Here is a 20,934-nt window from a genome sequence, read left to right as displayed (position 1 = left end):
TTTTTCTTTTAAATCCCAATTGCTTATTCTTGCTCATTTTAAATATATTTTAAAACATTTTCGAAATGCTTTTTTATATTTTTACAATTTTTATTTTTGTGAAGTGCCTCGTGATTTTTATCTTGAGAGGCGCTATAGAAATGATATTTTCTTCTTCTTCTTCTTCTTGTTCAGCACCTTGGGCATGTGATAAGGTTGCGGAAGGGGCTTTATAAATAAAGTGAAATGAAATGAAAATACTAAAACCTGTCTGTGTGGAGTTTGCATGCATGCATCTACCACAGACTGAAAACTATAAATCTACTCTTCTACTATTTGAATATGTGGTTTGAACCTAAAATCTAAATTTGGAAGAGGTGATATCAGATCTAGTCCAGATAGTTGCTTACACCTGCCATTATGCTTTTTCAGTGTGTTTTCACAAAAGCAGCACATATCAAAAAGGCATACAGCCTTTTTAAAGCCACAACTGAAAATAAAAAATTAAAAAAAAAAAAACAATGAAGACGCTGCTGTGACCTTTCATATTAGAAATATAACTTGCAGCCAACATATCAGCATTTAAATCTACTGAAACTGAATAGTAAAAAATAATAACTTACAAATGAAAGTAATAATCCAAAAGGGACCTGTCATAATGGCAAAGGACAGCAGATGTTTCTCAGGTTTGTGCAGGCTGATGTCTGGCTGTTTGCGTGAATGTAAACGTCATTTCAGTGGGAGGAAAACAGCGAGAACATTTTTTACTAGAAATGGAGAGACCACCATCACGTCTGAAACGGAAAAGGGAAATTTTCATCAATGACTGATTCGCGCACCACTCATCTCCGCAACATGGCCCAGCTGGTGGACTTAGGTTAGGTTTCGATTCTGCCCAGAAGGAGTGAAGCGCGTTTAATACCGGAAGTACCGTCAACATAAGAGTATGTTTTTATTTGTGACTTTCTTAAATCTCAATTAATACTTACATATTATATTATATTATATTTTAGCTATGAACCTAAATATGAAAGCTCAATTTTAATAATTGCAAAATATTCCTGCATTTTTTATTTAATCACATTTTTAACCCATATGCCTCCTTCAAAGTCAAATTAAGTTTTGTTTGAAATAAATGAGCAAATGTATAAGTGATCCATCAAATATACGCTTTAAGAATTAAGTAACGTTATTATTATTATTATTATTATTATTATTATTACTATTATTATCAAAATGTGTTTCTCGTCTAATTTTGAAACAATGAAGCTTGAGATGTACAATTTAGCATTTTCATTGTAATCTAGTTCATAAACACTAAACTTGAAATGTTTGTTTAACAAAAACGGCCCACACACGTTGTTTTAAAAGTAGGATAAACTTGGGTAACAAAATAAAATAATTAAAAAAATATGCGTGCTTTTATTTTGAAGTTTGGGGAAACTGAAACTTAGAGCGAGGAGATTTAAAAGGTAAAGCAGTGGACGTAAACACACTCAGAGCAGCAACGGTCAGGAGGACAGAGAAACGAGACTTGACTGAGTTTCCAGTAACCGACACAATGACAACGCGACTATGGTGAGATTTAACTTTATTTTTCATCTACTAACAGCTTTTTTTATATTCTTTTAAATGTTTTTGATTATTTTAAACTTCTTTAATATATCAATTTGTAATAAACAAATATGTTTTTTCATGCAATTTGCGTGCATTTGCGTCCAAGCTGCAGAAAATAGACATATCCCGATAGAAAAAGCTGTTAAACGTTGTGTCCATGTTGTAATTGCAATTATAAACCAGCGGGCTGTGGTTCTTACAGTTTCGTTTTCCAGTAAGCATGAAGCCTACTGAACCACAGAGTTAACTGCTCTTTGTTTCACTTCTCCAAAAACGCTTTACTAGCTCTAAGAATGGACTCAAAAGGATAAACGTTTCAATACAAAATAACACCATTTATGTGGTTTATACAGAACCTGCAATAACATCATGAAAATAAAACACATTTAAAAGCAAATAAATAAATACAATTCATTAGAGAATAAATTATGCAACATATTTATGTATTTAAACAAGACAGATTGGCTGTTTTATGAAACAAGCATAACATAACTTCTCTTTTTTTTAAAGGTTTTTCATTTATCTACAGTGTTTCCTTACTGGCAGTTTAGTTGGTGAGTATCTATTTGAAATTATTTATTCTTGTTTACTGTCCTTCAACACTATCATTAATCTGAAGTTAATCATTGTTAAGGTTCATCTGTCCTCCAGATTGCCTGGAACATCCACCCACACTAAGATAATAGCTGGGATGTATCCTCTATAGCTGACTAACTTTTTGACATGATTTGACAATCCCTGATGGAGGATGCTGTAATATTGCACAAGATTGATGTAGAAATGATTCCAATCCATTTTCTTTTGCAGACTCTTCTACTCTGCCTGCTGGTGCTCGTCCTCAATACATCTTTGCGATGGTGGGTAATGAGGCAAAGCTTCCCTGCAGCTGGAAGTCACATCAGGATGCAGCAACTCCTTCCCCCTGCCACATCCAGTGGGTGTCACCACCGCACACCGTGTTTGAACAGGATGGTGAAGACAAGTGGCAGGCAGAGGAGTTCGAAGGCCGACTGGAGGTGCCTCAGGAGAAGCTCGGGTTGGGGGATTGTTCTCTGATCATTAAAGACGTTCAGATTGTGGACACTGGAAAATACGAGAGCTTCATGATCGTAGAGGGAGCAAGGTCCAAAATGACTCGGGTCTTCATCCAGAGCGTTAAGCTCCGTGTGAATGGTGAGGATGGTGTATTTGATCAAATCTCTGTTTGAATTTTCTTTTCAAAATTGGTGAATCCAACCTTTTAGACATCCTAACCTCTTTTTATGTTTTCCCCATCTTTTGTGGTTATTTTATTTTTTATCTACTTTGGTTAAAACAATTTCCAACTCTTTACCTCTTTTCTTGATCTTTTGACTTTTTCAGATCACAAAACTGAACATTCCCATCGTCCTGGAGAAGACTTTGTTCTGACGCTCTACACCCCCCGCTCATCAACAGTGGTCTTCCAGGGCAGGTGATCAATTTATATACAATTACTTAGTTTTAATAGAATATTTTAAAAAATTGTATAACTTACAAACTCCTATATGATATATTTAACTGATTTTGTTTTTCATAACAATCATAAAGATTAGCAAGGCTGCCCAAACCTTCACATCCCACTGTATGTGATACTTGAGTTATATGATGTCAGGCCTGCCAGTTATTTGTTGTTATAATAAAACACAAGTTGCTCCTTCTCAGATTTATTGTGAATCAAATGTTTTTTCCCAGGATGAGTGGAAAAATGTAACCTTTTGTTTTTGTGGGAGGTCCCAGGAACAAATGCCGGACGAGCCCCCAATTCATCTTATGACCAAACACAGGCGGGCACCTGCAAACTAAAATTCACGGCCTCCTATGACTGTGGTCATAAAACATGTTGGAGGTTGTGCTTTTTTAGGTGTTGCTGGTTTTATTTATAAAAGAATGTTACTGAGCTCAGAGGATTTCTGCTGTAACTGGGAAAGGGGTGTTTGGTTATTTTCATGTCGGAGAAGTTAAAGGTGCAACAAGTGGGAAAGTTTACAGAGAAATGATCACAAAACAGTCCATAGTTTCAATCATGTTGGAAGAAGGCTTAAGCTTGGTTTATGCTTGACGCATTTACTTTCCGCGCGGTGATGCGGCTCGCGGATGGAACGCGCTTCACAACTCGCAGCGTTTATGGTTCGTGCGGCTCGTCTCTGCGGTGAGCCAATATTCTCCCAAACTGAACGGGGCAGCATGGAGCTCTACGGCATGCATCCAACACTACACCATAGTAGAAGTAGAAATGACTGTTTACAACATGGCATTTCAGCATTTTTAACAGCGTCCTCGTCTTTTCCGACAGTGCGAGCTATTTCTCTCCAAGAATTATTAACAACATGTTGATCACGGTGATCTCTGAGAGCCGAATCATAAAAATGTCTGTATTTACGAACCTCTGCCATACTAGTTCTTGCCGGTCCGCCATGTTTTTCCGCGTCCGTCCGTCCGCGTGGTTAGAAATTTTCCGAGGTGCGCGTTGCAGAAATTCTGGGCCGTGCGGAGGCGCGGTGGAGGGGCGTGGTTGTTAAAATGACGCAACTTTTCCGCGCGGAGCCGTGCGGACCTCGTGGACGCGTCAAGCATAAACCAACCTTAACATTGAAGCAGGTTTGCTTCTCAGTCAGCTGGGGGAGTTTTTCTTGATTTAAAAAGGGCCAAAGAGAGACAAAGTCTTTGTTTACAATCTGTCCTGCCTCCTCACTTCCGGGTTTCAGAGCCAATCACATGTGAGCCTGTAAGGTTGCCAAGTCTGCATTGCCAAATGCAGCTGTGCCGGCATTTGTAATTCAATACCGGATGGAAAAGAAGTCTTGTAGAAAAAGTGTTAGCCAGTAAAAAGAGTGGCCCAGAGACAAGAGAAAGAAAGAAAAAGTTAAGCAAACATAAGTAATTTTGTTTTACTCTAATATCGGGTAAAGAAGGCTAGAAGCCAACGTTGAGTTAACAATGCTAGTAGTGAATTAGAAACGAATAGTTGGCTCTAAAAATATTTCAAGCTGCCTTTTCCAATTTCCAACGACTCCAGGCACATTTAAAGAAAAAAGTCTGAAAATTATTGTCTTGTTTAGACTTTTTCAACATTTCTTCTCCATAGGAACAGCTCTGAGTGGTTGGACCTGTGGACGAGGGGTGGGAAAAGCATTGAGCGTATGGAGAAAGATCCACACCACGAGCAGTTAACGTTAAAAAACGTGAAAATCTCAGATGAAGGAACGTACAAAGTTCTGGATGACAACGGCCTCTCTGTCAGCACCATGCAGCTCTCAATAGAAGGTATGAACTTAGATTAAAACTGCATTAAAGGCAGGGTCAGATGTGGCAAATGGGGTCATAATATGGTACTAATAATGTAAAAATTTATATTACTAATCTAGTAATACTTTGTAATGGTAATTTTGTTTTATTTTTTACATGCAATGCGTATTTTGCACCTAATCAGTCTGAAAGATGTCTACTATGTGTGATTTGCTTGGTCTTCCATTTGTTCCGCAGAAAACCCCCCGATGTTCAGAGCTCGTCTAAACCTGCAAAATGCACCATCAGGTAAGAAGATGATTACAGAACACTTATTTTCAAAATAAAGTGGACCATTGTACCTTAAAACCTCTATTTTTATGTAAACATATAAAATAATATGTGGATAACAGTGAATAATAATCATTTTGTTTGTATGGATTATGTTTGTCTTTGAAGCTGAGCTAAAAGTGAAGCAACTTGGAGATTTTGACCTGAAATAACTGTCTTTTCCACATTCTGGTGTCTTTTCAGATGCTGCAGATAGAAGCAGCTGCTCAGCTCTGCTCATCTTTTCTATTCTTGCAACAAGTTTCCAAATATTTCATCATCACTGAGGCTGCTCTACAGCGTAACAGTGGTACACTCACTTTATCAATGCATGCATTTAGGAGAGTTTGTGTGTGGTTCTAGTAAGTGTGCATGTAGAAGCAGAGACATTTGTGAATTTGTTCTGTTGTCATAAAAAATATTTTACTATTACATCTACAATTCACAGTTCAACAGCTATGTTCCATTCTGATTTGGAGTCAGGAGACTTTTAAGTTGCCGCTGAAGCAGCAGCAGAAATCTCATATGAAAATTTGTTGTGATTAAGGCCTAGTCCACACGTAGCCGGGGTTTTTTGAAAACGAATATCCGCCCCTCCAAAAACTTGCATCCACACCACCGCGTTTTAAAAACAAACTCTGTCCACACGTACCCGGATAAATACGTTGTTAAGGACATGCCAGACCTGTAGGCGGCAGTACTTCCCCCGTTCTTAACCTCGTCCTTCGTCTGTGGTCTTCCACAAGGAGCAGTAATTCCGCTTGCAAAAACAAACAAGCAAAAAGCGCTTGGACAATTGATGGATCGGGTAGTGACAGAGCGCAGCTCTGAAGGCTTCCGTGATGCTGGCTAGTGTAAACACAGGTCGGACACGTGATGTCGGCATTTTTTTGTCGTGGAAAGTGACGTTGCGGACCTTAAAACTCCGGTTTTGTCTGTCCACACGCAGACACCCAAAACGGAGAAAACGCAGATCTTCACTTTGGCCGGAGTTTTTAAAAAGATCCGTTTTTGTGTGAAAAAACTCCGTTTTCGTGTGGATGACAGGCCAAAACGTAGAAAAATATCTACGTTTTGGCAGATCCCCGGCTACGTGTGGACAGGGCCTCAATGGCTCCTGAGCGCGGCCGCGTCTGCTCACCGCTCCCCCAGGGGATGGGTCAAATGCGGAGAACAAATGTTGCACACACGTCCGTGTTAATCAGAAAATGATGAAAACTTTTTTCTTCAGGACAAACTTATCAAAGTCTTAATTATTTTACTCATTTCATTTTCTCCTTAAAATTTCCAGATTTATTTTTAAGCACCGTACTACAGAAGAGGATTAGGGCCACTGAAGAAAAAAAAATAGAAAGAGAATTCTGACATTAATGTCAGAATTCTGACTTTTTCATCAGAATTCTCACTTTTTTTAAGAATTCTGACTTTAATAATCCTGAGCAAAAAAGTCAGAATTCTAAGATTAAAGTAAGAATTCTAAGAAAAGTGTCAAAATTCTGAGATTACAGTCAGAATTTGATTACATGACGAGACAGACAAGTGACATAAGGTGCACACTACCGCGCTGCAGAACTAATCAAAGGCAAAGAGCAGTTTATTACAGAGCCATGGTTGCATGGAATGCCATACATAGATTTTTGTTATTAGAGAATAACAGACATGGGCGGCACCAGGCGGTAGCTAGGGGTTGCTAAACAACCCCAAGATTGGGCTAAGCAACTGCTCAGCAACCCCAAATCTTGAACGCACCCCCACCACCACCACCCCACACCTCGCGTGCGCACCGTGCCAACATGCGCTGGCCTGGAGAGTAGCATGACCAAGCTCTGTCTCGCATTTAAGACAGTCTCCCGTTTCGTGTTGAAATCTTCCATAAACTGCGAGGAGAAAGCCGGAGCTGGCATCAAACCAGGAGGCCGTACACGTCAACTTTTCACTCTGTCAGGAGGGGTGGGGTGAGGGGGTTGGTTCTTGTATTCATGATAATGTCCGGTTTTTCATCCAGAAGCAGGGATCAAATTCTGATAGAACACCGGGAAAAATGGGTCCCAATGTGGTTTGTGTGCATTGTCATGTAACAGTGATAATGAAAGGCAGGATAAAAATGTTCACCTTTTTCTGTACTTCATTTTGTTGCCCTGGAATTTCATGTTGTAGCATTCCATGTTGAATGAATACGTATATAAGTCTCTAGAAACCCATTTTTCTCAACAACAAAAAACAGCTAAAATATATTCAGCCTTGATTGTACACAGCAAGATTTATTATTTACAGTGATATAATTAATAATGCTCGATAACGATCAATATTGGATTTCATATTTTGTTGTGTTCAATGTTATATTAAGTTTATTTATTAAAATTATTAATAGCTTTTGTTTCAGTTTTGCTCTCTGATGAATTATTTGGAAATTGCTGATTTTTGGTTTGTGTTCTAAAAGCTACATAAACAAATTACATCTTGTAAAACCTCCCATAATTCAGTCAGATTCGAAACATTTCATTTCAAGGTGTTTAGTAGATGAAGAGGGTTTTTTTCTTGTATGGTGCCTTCAAAAAGGTGCTTCACAGTAATAATCTCACAGTAATTTATGTTACATTAACAGACTAAATAACAGTGCTTCAACCTGCCCAGCATCGAAAACAATCTATACATTTTTACTGATTGATATATATAATTATCATTATGTGAAAAAACAATGTGTTTATCACCAAAAATAGCCTTTTTATATTCCTTTGTAATAGTACTGATAGAGAAGAGAGCCTTAAGTGATTCCCACAGACCCCCTTAAATGAGTCTGCTAGCTAACATGCTACATTGCTCACCTTCTTGAGGTTCATTGGGTTGTGAGGGGGCACCTGCTGACATATCATCAGAGAATGATGATATGTCAGCTGGACATTTGGGGTGCAATGACTAATCCAGGGGTAGCTATAGCGTTCCCTAGCGCCGCCACTGCAGCCAGGGGCGCCGTAAAGCGGTGAAAGATTAGGAAGATTCTAAGGGCCCACAGCTGTCAGGGGCCCAAAAAAGTTTCAAAGTTGAATAAAAAAAATTAAATTTAAAAATCACAAGTACTTTACTTTGCAGTATTTTTCTCATTTCAGACATTAAACAAACGAGTCTTTTAGTATTTATTCAGAGGTCTCTACTTTATTTTGACCAATTAATTTGAACCCGCCCCCCCCATATACATTTCATAAATACTAAAAGACTTGTTTGTTTAATGTCTTAAATGAGAAAAAAATACTGCAAAGTACTTGTGATTTTTAAATTAAATTTTTTTAAATTCAACTTTGAAACTTTTTTGGGCCCCTGACAGCTGTGGGCCCTTAGAATCTTCCTAATCTTTCACCGATTTACGGCGCCCCTGGCTGCAGTGGCGGCGCTAGGGAACGCTATAGCTACCCCTGGATTAGTCATTGCACCCCCAAGTAAATATTATTATTTTTTTACAATTTAATTTTAATTTAACGTGTGGATGTGATAATATTTAACATACAAAACAAAAATAATCAGTAAATTATCATACAGATAGTAAAAACTTAAACCAAAACAGGAAATTGATGTTAACCTTTGACCTCATTTTCCACCTGTGAACGAGTGAAAGGTGGAGCTAGTGGTAAAATGGATCGGTTTTTGTTGCCCACAATTCCACGGGTTCAGTCCGAAACAAATGAATATTTGGACGTGATCACAGACCCACAAAAACCTACGGATCTGGATGAAGAGAGTCAACCCTCAACCGCCGCAGCAGTCGAGGGTTTTGCCGCTGGAAATGCTAACACTAACGTTAGCTAACCTTGCAACACCATAGATAGTTTTCTGTGTGGCTGTATGTGTTTATGATTTCATGGACAAGTCAGCGATTGTTCATATGTTTATGATGTATATTAATGATTGTTTCGGGTGTTGTTGAGGTGTTGTGCACGCATGTGTATCTGCTAGTGTTGAAGGTGTTTTAGAGAACAATAGGTACGCATGACCACTTCCTTCATAGCACCCTCAATAAAAAGACTAGCTCCTTCATAGCACCAGCAGAAAAACATTTCTGGAGCCGCCGCTGGTGTGCTGTATTTTTATTTATTCATTTGGTCATTTTTACTCAGCATAGTTTAAATGGGAATGACTTCATTTATAGATTCACACAAACAAAAGCAACACGACTTTTTACAGACGGACAAAAGAACAACAGCTCCTGGTAAAGGAGGCTTTTCCTTTCTGTCAGCAGATCCAGTTCTTCTGATTTATAAATGATGTTTCTACAGGAAACGAGCTCAGAGGTGACACCTACAAATAACAAAGATTATAAATAACAGAATCTACTGAGAAGAATAAAAGCACCTTTAAAGGTCAGAGTTACGTGTTTCAAGTCTTCTTCAGGAGCTTCTGTCTCACTAGTGCAGCTTTAGAAATCAGAAAAACACAATCACACACTTCCTTCAACTTAAAAAAAGACTTTTTGAATGAAACCATTACACACACATCAACATATCTGAATTTCTGACAAAAACATCTTATTACAGTAAGACGTTTGCATCGTTTCCTCTGGAACATTAATTGTTGCAATCAGACTCATTTTGTTCCAATAATTTACATTTTCAGATTAAACAGGTTGAATTATTAATTTTACCGCCATTCTAGAAGCTCAAACTCAATCAGTAGCATTTTCTTCATTTAAACGTAAACATAAAGTGATGAAAAGATCTTAAAAAAAACACCTCCTCAGTGATCTGTTGTCATTTGTTCCACAGCAGAACAAATAAAGTTGTTGCACATGTTTTGAATACATCTGGTTAGCATGTCCCAGGTTAGAAGTTGGGTTTGTGCTTCTTGACCTCAACCATGAGGTGGTGCAGGTTGATGAGCTCGGAGCGGACGGCCAGGCTGCGGAACGTCGGCTGGTTCAGGATCTTGTGAAAGCCGTGATAGTACTGAATCAGCTGGGTCAGGGCGCCCTGCAGGACGGGAAGACGAAACAAAAAGTTTCAAAATGACTTTTTACACCATTTTCCCATCCAAACCACATCTTGTTTGGGTTGAATCACCATTTGTTTTGTTATGCCAGCAACACGGCCTCGATGGCAAGAACAAAAACAGGATGTTCTGTTCCGAGAAGTGTTACTGGGTTTTAAAGTTGTTAGCTTACGCATTCGCGTGTTACAAAACTTACCCATAAAACCAGCGATTTTACATTAGATCAACCATTAAAAGGTTTATTATTGGTAGATTTTCCAACCTAAGAAAATCCAGAAAAGTATCAAGTTTTTTTTAACGTTCTAGATTTTGCAACTCTTTGCATTTAACTTCCTTTCTGTAAAATAGTTTTAAAAACACTGAAAATGATCACATGATCTGGAAGCTTTTTATGCTACTTTCATTTAAAAAAAGACATGACTTTTTCTTTTAAGTAATAAATCTCTGTGGTCGATAAAAAACATATTTATGAAGTTTTTTGCACAAAGTTCCTCGATTTCAGCAGTTTTAATCTTTGACAGTTTCAGCACCTTCCAGAATGAGCCGTTTCAGGGCTCTGTCAATTCAAGAAAATAGGCTGGAGCTGGCCAAGCCCAGCCATCACCCCCTTTAGGCTACTATAAGCTGAGAAGCTCAGATTTCCAGCAGAGACTTGGAGTAAAGCTGCTGCTGCTCCAGCAGCAGCTCTCTCTTATGGAACTCAAAAGTATTCAAAATTCAATAAAAACACTGAGACACTCTGCTGTAAAGTCTCATTATGAAATAAATCAGCCATGGGAAAAAACACTACTGTGAAATAAAAGCTGTTTTTGTTAAAAAGACGTTATGTAATAAAAACTGAATGAATTAAATAAAAATGGCTCAATATTAATTTGGATTATTATGAAAAAATGACTTGAAAAAAACTTTATATTAATAAAGACATTTTAAAAGAAGAATGAAAAATATTTCAGAATATTGAGCTTAGATTTTACATAACATTCTGTTATTTCATCATTTCATTGTCAGATTACATGATTGTCTAGTATTTCTTCACGTGGATATTTATTTCATAATGTCTTATTTATTTATTGAATTTTGAATACTTTTGAGTTCCACAGGTGAGAGGGGTTTCTATTCTAATTTTCCTTTAGTGATGTCACAAACCGGGACTTTTGGAAACAACTCATTTTAAGCATTTAATTCCCTTTCCTTTTGCATTTTTCATGTGGTAGTGTTTACAGAGGCAGTAGGGATCTACAAGGCAGCACAAAGGAATGAAAATGTGTTTCTAGTTTTTCTTTACATCCTCTGCTCAAAGTGATTTTGGTAACATTAAAGTTTATTTGTAGGAAATGTTTCAGGTTTTCAGGATATGATTCATTCTCTGAGATGATTTACACCGACGCTCCCGTTGTCATTATTCTGGGCTGGGCTTAGTTGCGCCAAAGAAAGCGCACGTGTGTGTGTGTGTGTGTGTAACACACCTGCTGACTAACTCACCTGTATGATGCTGGTTCCATTTTTGAAGTTGGTGAAAGATCTCATGACCTCTTGGCTCATCGACTCCACTGATTGTTTCCAAGTGCTTGAAAAGCCCCGGATGAGCTGGGTGATGCGAGCTGCACACACACACACGCACGCACGCACGCACGCACACGCACGCACACACACACACACACACACACACACACACACACACACACACACACACACACACACACACACACACACACACACACACACACACACACACACACACACACACACAGCATGGTTAACATCATGGCTGTGTTTTTCTGTTTCCTGTATAGTTTCACTCATTTCCTTAGACAGAATGTAGGATGTGGTCATATGAAGTGATTGTTTTGTGGCTTCGGACGTTCGAAAGAGAAACGATCAGGAACAATAAAACGCTTAGACAGGAAGTAGCTTTTTCTCTGTAAATCTGAGGCCTAGTCCACACGTAGCCGGGTTTTTAAAAAAACGAATATCCGCCCCTCCAAAAACTTGCATCCACACCACCTTGTTTAAAAAAACTCTGTCCACACGTACCCGGATAAATACGTTGTTAAGGACATGCCAGACCTGTAGGCGGCAGTACTTCCCCCGTTCTTAACCTCGTCCTTCGTCTGTGGTCTTCCACAAGGAGCAGTAATTCCGCTTGCAAAAACAAACAAGCAAAAAGCGCTTGGACAATTGATAAAGCGAGCGCAGCTCTGAGGGCATCCATGATGTCGGCTAGTGTAAACACAGGTCGCACACGTGATGTCAGCATTGTTTTGTCGTGGAAAGTGACGTTGCGGACCTTAAAACTCCGGTTTTGTCTGTCCACACGCAGACACCCAAAACGGAGAAAACGCAGATCTTCACTTTGGAGTTTTTAAAAAGATCCGTTTTCGAGTGAAAAAACTCAGTTTTCGTGTGGATGACAGGCCAAAACGTAGAAACATATCTACGTTTTGGCAGCTCCCCGGCTACGTGTGGACAGGGCCTAAACTGAACGGTAAAAAGAAAGCAGCCTGTATAGACGTTCATGTGATGCTTCCTGGTGTTTCTGGATAAACTAAAACTCAAGGAGGCTCTTTGTACCTTCATTAAAAGCATTTCTGAGATTTTTACCCAGAAAATAAAGTCATTTACAGAATCAAATCAAAGATACTTTATTAATCCCAGAGGGAAATTAGAGTTTCAGTACACACAGTTCAGAAGAATTGGTGACTGTTGTCATTCAGAAGAAGAAAAACTCTGACCAGGACAGTTTGTTGACTTTAACCGTTTCCTTCTGACAGTTTCAGAGCTTTTATCAGTTAAACAAACCAAAAAACCCAACATGACATTGTGTGCTTCTACGTTGGTCACCTTTCACCAGAACCAGAGAACAGACGATACTGAAAACACCGAAGCCCTCTAGGCATTATCTGTTAGTTTCTCTCTCACCTTCCTCGTTCTTCAGCCGGTCCAGCTGTCCTTTCTCCATCAGCGCCTCGGCTTCCTTCACAAAGGCAATCATCCCCCCAAAGGGAGGAGACAAAATCTCCTCAATAAACTCCTGAAGGGACAAAATTCAGGAAAAACAGAGAAAAATGCTTTAGATGTCAGGTTTTTGTTTTGTTTCACATTATACGTCAAAATGTTAGAATGGCATCATTTTAGTATTTGGATTTAAAAGAGAAATGGGGAAAAAAGGAAAGAATGAAAATGAAACCATCTAATTCTTAATAAAAATACAGAATAAATGACATGAAAACGTTTTGAAATAAGGGAGGTTACGTGTTAGCTACCTGAGTTCTGGCCAGGAGCAGCTGCTGGAAGCTTTCCACTTCTTTACTGTCATCTGCTGCCCTCTCCTGGACAAAAAAGAAAAAGCATCTGCAGCAGTCAAAACTTGTGCAGAATTTACAGGTGCTGGCCAGTAAATTAGAATATCATCAAAAGGTTGAAAATATTTCAGTAATTCCATTCAAAACGTGAAACTTGTACATTATATTCATGCAATGCACACAGACCAATGTATTTCCGATGTTTATTACGTTTAATTTTGATATTTATAGGTGACAACCAATGAAAACATCAAATCTGGTATCTCAGAAAATTAGAATATTCTAAAGGCCAATGAAAAAATGTTTGTTTCTCTAATGTTGGCCAACTGAAAAGAATGAACATGAAAAGAATGTGCATGTATAGCACTCAATACTTAGTCGGGGCTCCTTTTGCCTCAATAACTGCAGTAATGCGGCGTGGCATGGACTCGATCAGTCTGTGGCACTGCTCAGGTGTTATGAGAGCCCAGGTTGCTCTGATAGTCGTCTTCAGCTCCTCTGCATTGTTGGGTCTAGCGTATTGCATCCTCCGCTTCACAATACCCCATAGATTTTCTATGGGGTTAAGGTCAGGCGAGTTTGCTGGCCAATCAAGGACAGGGATACCATGGTCCTTGAACCAGGTGCTGGTGGTTTTGGCACTGTGTGCAGGTGCCAAGTCCTGTTGAAAGGTGAAGTCTGCATCCCCATAAAGTTGGTCAGCAGCAGGAAGCATGAAGTGCTCTAAAACTTCCTGGTAGACGGCTGCATTGACCCTGGACCTCAGGAAACAGAGTGGGCCAACACCGGCAGATGACATGGCACCCCACACCATCACTGACGGTGGAAACTTTACACTGGACCTCATGCAACGTGGATTCTGTGCTTCTCCGCTCTTCCTCCAGACTCTGGGTCCTTGATTTCCAAAGGAAATGCAGAACTTGCTTTCATCAGAAAACATAACTTTGGACCACTCAGCATCAGTCCAGTCCTTTTTGTCCTTGGCCCAGGCGAGACGCTTCTTGCGCTGTTTCTTGTTCAAGAGTGGCTTGACACACGGAATGCGACACCTGAATCCCATGTCTTTCATGAGTCTCCTCGTGGTGGTTCTTGCAGCGCTGACTCCAGCTGCAGTCCACTCTTTGTGGATCTCCCCCACATTTTTGAATGGGTTTGTCGTCACAATTCTCTGCAGGGTGCGGTTATCCCTAGAGCTTGTACACTTTTTTCTACCACATTTTTTCCGTCCCTTCGCCTGTCTGTTAATGTGCTTGGACACAGAGCTCTGCGAACAGCCAGCTTCTTTAGCAATCACCTTTTGTGTCTTGCCCTCCTTGTGCAAGGTGTCAATGATTGTCTTTTGGACAGCCGTTAAGTCAGAAGTCTTCCCCATGATTGTGGTGCCTTCGAAACAAGACTGAGGGACCTTTTAAAGGCCTTTGCAGGTGTTTTGAGTAAATCAGCTGATTAGAGTGGCAGCAGGTGTCTTCTATATTCAGCCTTTTCAGAATATTCTAATTTTTTGAGATACCAAATTTGGAGTTTTCATTAGTTGTCACTTATGAATATCAAATTTAAATGTAATGAACATTGGAAATACATTGGTCTGTGTGCATTGCATGAATATAATGTACAAGTTTCACGTTTTGAATGGAATTACTGAAATATTTTCAACCTTTTGATGATATTCTAATTTACTGGCCAGCACCTGTATGGTAGAAAAACAAAAAGTTTTTGTCATAGAAGTGAAACGTAGACCATGAATAATCAATAAGTGAAGCACCATGAGAACGCTGAGCATCATGTCGTAATTATTGATGAGGAAGATCAGCTGGTCTCTTCTGGATGGAAACTCTGCCGCCATTTTTAGCACAAAGTTTTCCACCTCCACCTAGAATCAACAGAACACGGTGCAAGAGAGAGAAAAAAATCACAGAATTTTACTAATGTAGTTAAAACCTAAGACAATTATGGTGTGTGGATGTGTGTGTTACCTGCAGCTGTCCCAGCAGCGTGTTGGTCCTCTCATTAGGAAACGTTTGGTTAATGCTGACGATGGCTGAAGAGAACTCTGCATAGCGCCGAGTGATCTGAAACCAAGATGCACACGATTCTGTTATTTAACGACCAAACTGTTCACGAACACAGAAATATTAATTATATTTGTCAGATTTATAAAGGTGTGTGTAAATTATCATTTTTAATCTAACTGAGATGTAGAATAAAGTATTTTTGTCTTTATTCTGCGTACATAGTGAGGCCTGGTGTCCAGAACTCCCAGCTTCTGAGGATCGGTGTTTCTGATGCTCTGGATGTTCATCTCCAGAATGAGTTCAAACCTCGGCCACAGCAGCTCCAGTACAGCATCCCAGTATCTGACACACACACACACACACACACACACACACACACACACACACACACACACACACACACACACACACACACACACACACACACACACACACACACACACACACACACACACACACACACACACAGATAACCAATCAGGAGGCTCCTGCTACAGAAGCAATGATCTACAGCTATGAATGAGTCTTTTTTACAATATGTACTCAATTTAGCAGTTTTTCCGTCACTGGAGCTCAGCTGATGAGTCTGGATTCCTCTTTCTTTATCAGTCCTGTTGCTGAAGGTTCAAATACTTTCAATTTAAAATCGTTTGTGATCAAGTTGGAAATTAAAATCACAAAAACAGCTGTAAGAGGTGGATTTCAGTGAACTAGACCAAATTCTTGCTTTGCAAAGTTTGGTCTAGGCATGCTCCATTGGAACCTCCGCAGCTCCTACCAGGACTCTGGCTGGCCAATCACAGCTCTCCAGAGGGGTTTCAAACACACAAAGAGCTGTGATTGGTCCATAATGGTGGGCCAATCATAGTGCTCTATTTGCTTAGTGAACAAATCACAGAGCTTTATCTGCTTTGTGGGCCAATCAGGGCACTCTCTGTGCCTGGTGGGTGGGATGATGCAACAGAGTGAAACGAGTATGTCACATTCATTGTCCAGTGGAATGTGGAGATCATTTGAAAGACAACGGTAGAACCCGCCCCACAACCGAGAGCCGTCAATGGAGCATGGCCAGACTAAATAATACATTTATTTAGTCTGGCTTGCCAGGCTAGTAAATGTTGTCATTCCAACACTTATGTGAAGAAAAACAAAGTTCCTGTCTATCTGTGCTCGTCTAATAATGTCTTGGTTTGTCGTCTTTCATGAGACACTGACTTGTCCAGAGCAGGTATGGTCCTCTTCGTGGTGATGGCTCTGAAGCGGAGGATGATGTGGATGCAGAGGAAGATGGCGATGCTGTCGTAGCAGTCGGACACGTAGGTGGACATGCTTTTCTGTAGAGACGGAGACACGTGGACGGGATGGGACAGAGGTTATGTTTGAGGTCACTCGCGTGCTTAAAAATGATGCTCAAAGGGAAGCGTTCCCACCAGGAACATTCCGAGCGTTTTTCCCATGATGCTGTTGAAGAGATCGAAGGCGGAGTTTCCGATCACCATGAAGAAGTCGGACAGGAAGAGGAATTCTCTGCAGCCGTTGTCCAGCAAAGCGTAATGCTGGCTACGAAACAGTGTCTCGTAGGGATACTGGAACACACACGATTACACAACTAATGATTACAATCCAGTTAGAGTTACAGATATTTAGATCAGGGAAGGAAATTTAATGTGTTAATTACGATTATTTCATTTGGAAAAAATAAATAAATAAATAAATAAAGCGTTTAAATTTTACCCTTTGAGCCCGAGCGTCCCCCAATTGGGGACCAGAAAGTATTCAAAAAAATTACTTGGGCGCAAACTGTCTTGAATGATTAAAATGTGATTAATCAAGATTAATTAGATAAAAAAAATTAATCGAGTCCCATCACTAATTTATATTTCTTTCTTCTTACTCTTTAACTCATTCGCTGCCAGCGTTTCTCACCGTTTTTACAGTTTTTTTTAAGAGTCACAAAACGTTGCGTGCTAGGATGATGTCGACGCCAAAACAACCAAAACAAAGCGGAGACTCACCTCTTACATCAGAAAGAATCCGCGTGTTTCGAGCGTTATCCATTCTTTCATAATCCGTTGTCGAATTGTGATCGGCAGAAGCTTTTATGGTTCGCGCCTCACTTTTTGTTACAGCAGCGACCCAAAACGATCTCCTAACACATGGACTTTCTGCTTCCTGATCATGTGACGTGTGACGCATGCGGACGAAGATCGGCTTTAGAGCCGAGATGTTTGTTCTCACGGTGCGGGGGCTCGATCCGATGCCCGCACAGTAAAAAAATGCAAATGACGACTTCAGTCGTCATTGGCAGTGAATGAGTTAATCACACCAGACCATCAAATCGATCTCTAACCGAGACTCTGGGCATTTTATTTAAACTTTTTTAAACGTGTGCACGTCTTACTCTGCTGTCTCCCCTCTGAGCCGTGTGCGGAACCAGGATGGGCCCCTCCAGCTCTGCAGGACTCAGTATGGCCCCCCTCTGGCCCAACGTGAAGATGGTATTCCTGCTCTTCAAAGACGGTTTGGAGAAGAAACCTGGAGCTGAGAGTCAAGGAGCCTCAAACTCTCAGATGTCGGTAGGTCACATGACCTGACTGCTCTCCTGTCTCGCTGGATGCTGTTTTTTATTCATTTACATTTTTGTTTTGTTTAACATAAACAAGTGACATCATCAGGTCATGGATGAAGAGGCAAACAGGAGCTTTAAAGGATATCTTTCTTGGCGGTGTCCTCCACCCCCATCAGGTCATCTTTATCGGCTACCTCCTCATACTGCAGCAGGACAAAGAACATCGGGTCACATAAAACACAAAATACTTTCAACTAAACGGAAAATGTGAATACTAAACCACCGACCTGAACTTTGAGAAGTCTGCTGCTGTAGGACTTAAAGTAACTGTAGTAAATCTTGCTCATGGTGTCTACATACTCATCTCTGATCTCCTTAGCAACGGTTCTCTCATTGGCCAAAAGGAACTGATAAAAAAATCTACAACAGAACAAAAACAGGCAATAATGTAATTCTGGTTGAATCTTTTTTTAATTTCACAAATTAGAAATATAAAAACGTGTTCACAGTTCCTTCCAAATTCCAAAGGTTAGGCTGGAATTAGAAACTTTTAATGGATTTAATCCACGTCAAACTGCGTCAGGAACTAAACGGTCCACAAAACGTTCCATTTACCGAAGGCTCACCTGTATTTTAGCAAAGTGTTTTGTGGGATCTGATAGTTGGTCATCGGTTTTCTAAAGGAGTAGATCTTCTGTAGAATAAACTCTCTGATCTTTGACACTGCCTAAGGAAGGAAAAGTGATTCTAGTGTCATTTAAACTCAGAACATGAACTTCTGTGACCCTTCAGTGATTATTATTATTATTATTATTGTTAATTCCAACAGCGGTTTCTGTGATTCACCTTGACTTTGAGGCGATCAACGATGTCCTGGATGTCGGAGCAGGCCAGCGTCTCCCTGAAGCTCAGCTCTTTTGCAAAGTTGATTTTGGAGTTAAGCTCGTGAAGCTGCTCAAGGAACTCCTGCTCCGTCACCGGGCTTTCCAGGATGGTGCTGGAACGATCCAAAAAGCTTCAGCAACAAGACATCAACACGTGACATTTCCTACAGCATTGTTACAAATAATCAGAAGCTGTTAAACGTACGAGATCATGGCTCCAGGCACCACCAGTTCATCCACCAGCTGGCTCAGGTGGCTGCGAACGGCCTGCCTGTTCTTCAGACGGACATTCATGCTGACAGACTGCTGCTGCAGGGTCTGGATCTCGCTGCTGATGGAGGACAGGTCGCTCTGGAAGCCGCTCAGCATCCCCTCCATACGCTGAAAGGGGGGAAAAAAACATTACTTACCCCGATTTAGGTTTTTCTGGACAGTGGAGCCAAACGTTTCTGAGGGTAAAGTATGAAGAAATCCTGCCTCACCTCTAAAATAGAGTCACAGGCTGTAATCTGGTTGTGCAGAGAAGCAATGTTCTGACTCTCCTTAATGTCTACGAGGCGAAGGTTCAGGGAAACCACATAGAATGAGTTCATTTAGGTTTCTGGCTGCAGAAAATAGCATGCAAGTATGACTGACTTCCATCAAATTATTTCTTTAAAACAACTTTTTAACCTCAGAATGTAAACAAACATTTGAGTATGACTTTGAATATGTTGGATAAAATAAAAACTGCATGTGAAGAGGGACCCTGCCACTCAGACACATACATAAAGAAAAAGCAGGAAGCTCTGTGAGGACAGATAAAATATCAAGACATGTAAATTATGAGCTGTGAAGGATACAGTCTTTGATTGATGCCTGTTCAATCTTCCGCAGCTCCACCTCCACTTGCTTGGAATACTGACGGAGGTCAACACCCTAGAAATGAACAGAAGAGGACGCATATTAGTAGTATATCATAGGAAATGTGACAGCAAATCGTTCATGGATTGGTAGTGAAGTACAATTAACTGACATGACAGGACTTACCGTTTTGAGTGCCTCCTTCACAAGATCATCTTCCAGGTTGGCCTGAATATGAACTATAAAAGAATAAAAATGAAAAAATAAAATAAAATAAAAAAGAATATTGCAGAAACCCAAGGCTAGATGGGAAGTAGCAGACATGAAAGTTCTAAAACAGATGTGTATGAGTAAAGCTTGAGTGCAACTGCGCCCTTACTGTCCACTTCATCTAAGATGAACTCATCGGTGGTGATGTCCAGCTCTCCCAGGCTCAGGTTGGTGATGTCTCCATCGGTCTTCTGCAAAAAGAAACAAACAGAATCACACATATAATAAAAATAAATTCAAATACTTGAGAGGGGACTCCAACTTCTATTTATTTTATTACATAAGATTTTTTGTTTTGCACAACAATCTGATTGAAAAAAACTGGAAACGAGAAAATATACAAGATATTCATGAACATAGCTCATAATAAAGTTGCTTTTCCTGTTTCTTATAAATATAACTTTAATTTTTATCAAAATGCGACAGTTTCATACAATTAATGGGTACTGTATTTCCTGGTTAAGACCTTACACATACAAACTTGACAAACTTTAGATTTATAGCAAATTACAGGTGAAGATTGATAAAGAAATTAATAACATTTGAGATAAGGGACATGGTTCATGACGATTCATCAAATGATTAGTTGTCAACAGACTTTAACGAGCTGAATACGTTGTTTCTTCAAATCAGACCCGCACTACTAATAATAATGAAATGTCACCTCGTCTTGTAGGTACGCCATGACATTTTGTGTTGAGTTTCCTCCTGTATTTACATCAGAACCAGCTCCAACAAAACCCAAAACAGCATCCGCCATGGCTGCGAAATTTATGCTAACGTAAGCACAACAAACGAAAGTTCCGCTTACTGAAGCTCGAAATGTTTATTCTGTTTTGAAATAAAAAAACGTGATCTCAAATTTCAGGTCGCTTGATATAAATACGTACAATAACGATATCAAA

The 20,934-nt window shown here is 39.9% G+C and overlaps 2 protein-coding genes across 3 annotated transcripts; one reads left to right on the top strand and one right to left on the bottom strand.

The window, feature by feature from the left end:
• Positions 1–1,428: 1,428 nt before the first annotated feature.
• igldcp (Ig-like domain-containing protein) lies at positions 1,429–15,927 on the top strand. 2 transcript variants are annotated; one of them, XM_070547635.1, is made up of 8 exons: positions 1,438–1,557; positions 2,107–2,150; positions 2,404–2,769; positions 2,959–3,049; positions 4,703–4,881; positions 5,101–5,151; positions 5,377–5,482; positions 15,686–15,927. In XM_070547635.1, the coding sequence occupies exons 1-7, from the start codon at positions 1,541–1,543 to the stop codon at positions 5,457–5,459; spliced, it is 831 nt and encodes a 276-aa protein (XP_070403736.1). In that variant the 5' UTR covers positions 1,438–1,540; the 3' UTR covers positions 5,460–5,482; positions 15,686–15,927. The 2 variants fall into 2 exon arrangements, with proteins under 2 accessions (XP_015828855.3, XP_070403736.1); XM_015973369.3 differs by lacking the exon at positions 15,686–15,927 and having other exon boundaries at positions 1,429–1,557; positions 5,377–5,613.
• Positions 9,755–20,866, bottom strand: vps52 (VPS52 subunit of GARP complex). Its single transcript, XM_070547634.1, has 20 exons — positions 20,694–20,866; positions 20,139–20,220; positions 19,946–19,998; positions 19,759–19,834; positions 19,399–19,466; positions 19,122–19,297; positions 18,879–19,029; positions 18,659–18,759; positions 18,320–18,452; positions 18,180–18,235; positions 17,865–18,000; positions 16,894–17,049; positions 16,679–16,797; positions 15,682–15,805; positions 15,425–15,520; positions 15,214–15,321; positions 13,413–13,478; positions 13,069–13,180; positions 11,632–11,750; positions 9,755–10,130 (listed from the first exon to the last, which is right to left on the bottom strand). Exons 1-20 carry the CDS (start codon positions 20,787–20,789, stop codon positions 9,984–9,986), a joined length of 2,175 nt encoding a protein of 724 aa, XP_070403735.1. The 5' UTR covers positions 20,790–20,866; the 3' UTR covers positions 9,755–9,983.
• Between the last annotated feature and the right edge of the window lie 68 nt (positions 20,867–20,934).

The sequence above is a fragment of the Nothobranchius furzeri genome, chromosome 19 (assembly GCF_043380555.1).
Source record: "Nothobranchius furzeri strain GRZ-AD chromosome 19, NfurGRZ-RIMD1, whole genome shotgun sequence".
Lineage (NCBI taxonomy): Eukaryota > Metazoa > Chordata > Actinopteri > Cyprinodontiformes > Nothobranchiidae > Nothobranchius > Nothobranchius furzeri.
This window is presented reverse-complemented; position numbering and strand designations above follow the sequence as displayed.

Bases quoted from the DNA above. Each gene is read 5' to 3' on its own strand.
- igldcp (XM_070547635.1), top strand. The intron at 4,882-5,100 runs GTATGAACTTAG...TTTGTTCCGCAG, and splicing joins CATGCAGCTCTCAATAGAAG to AAAACCCCCCGATGTTCAGA. The intron at 5,152-5,376 runs GTAAGAAGATGA...GTGTCTTTTCAG, and splicing joins CCTGCAAAATGCACCATCAG to ATGCTGCAGATAGAAGCAGC.
- vps52 (XM_070547634.1), bottom strand. From the start codon at position 20,789: ATGGCGGATGCTGTTTTGGGTTTTGTTGGAGCTGGTTCTGATGTAAAT. The intron at 19,835-19,945 runs GTAAGTCCTGTC...GTTCATTTCTAG, and splicing joins TGAAGGAGGCACTCAAAACG to GGTGTTGACCTCCGTCAGTA. The intron at 15,322-15,424 runs GTAACACACACA...TGTTGATTCTAG, and splicing joins CGCTGCTGGGACAGCTGCAG to GTGGAGGTGGAAAACTTTGT.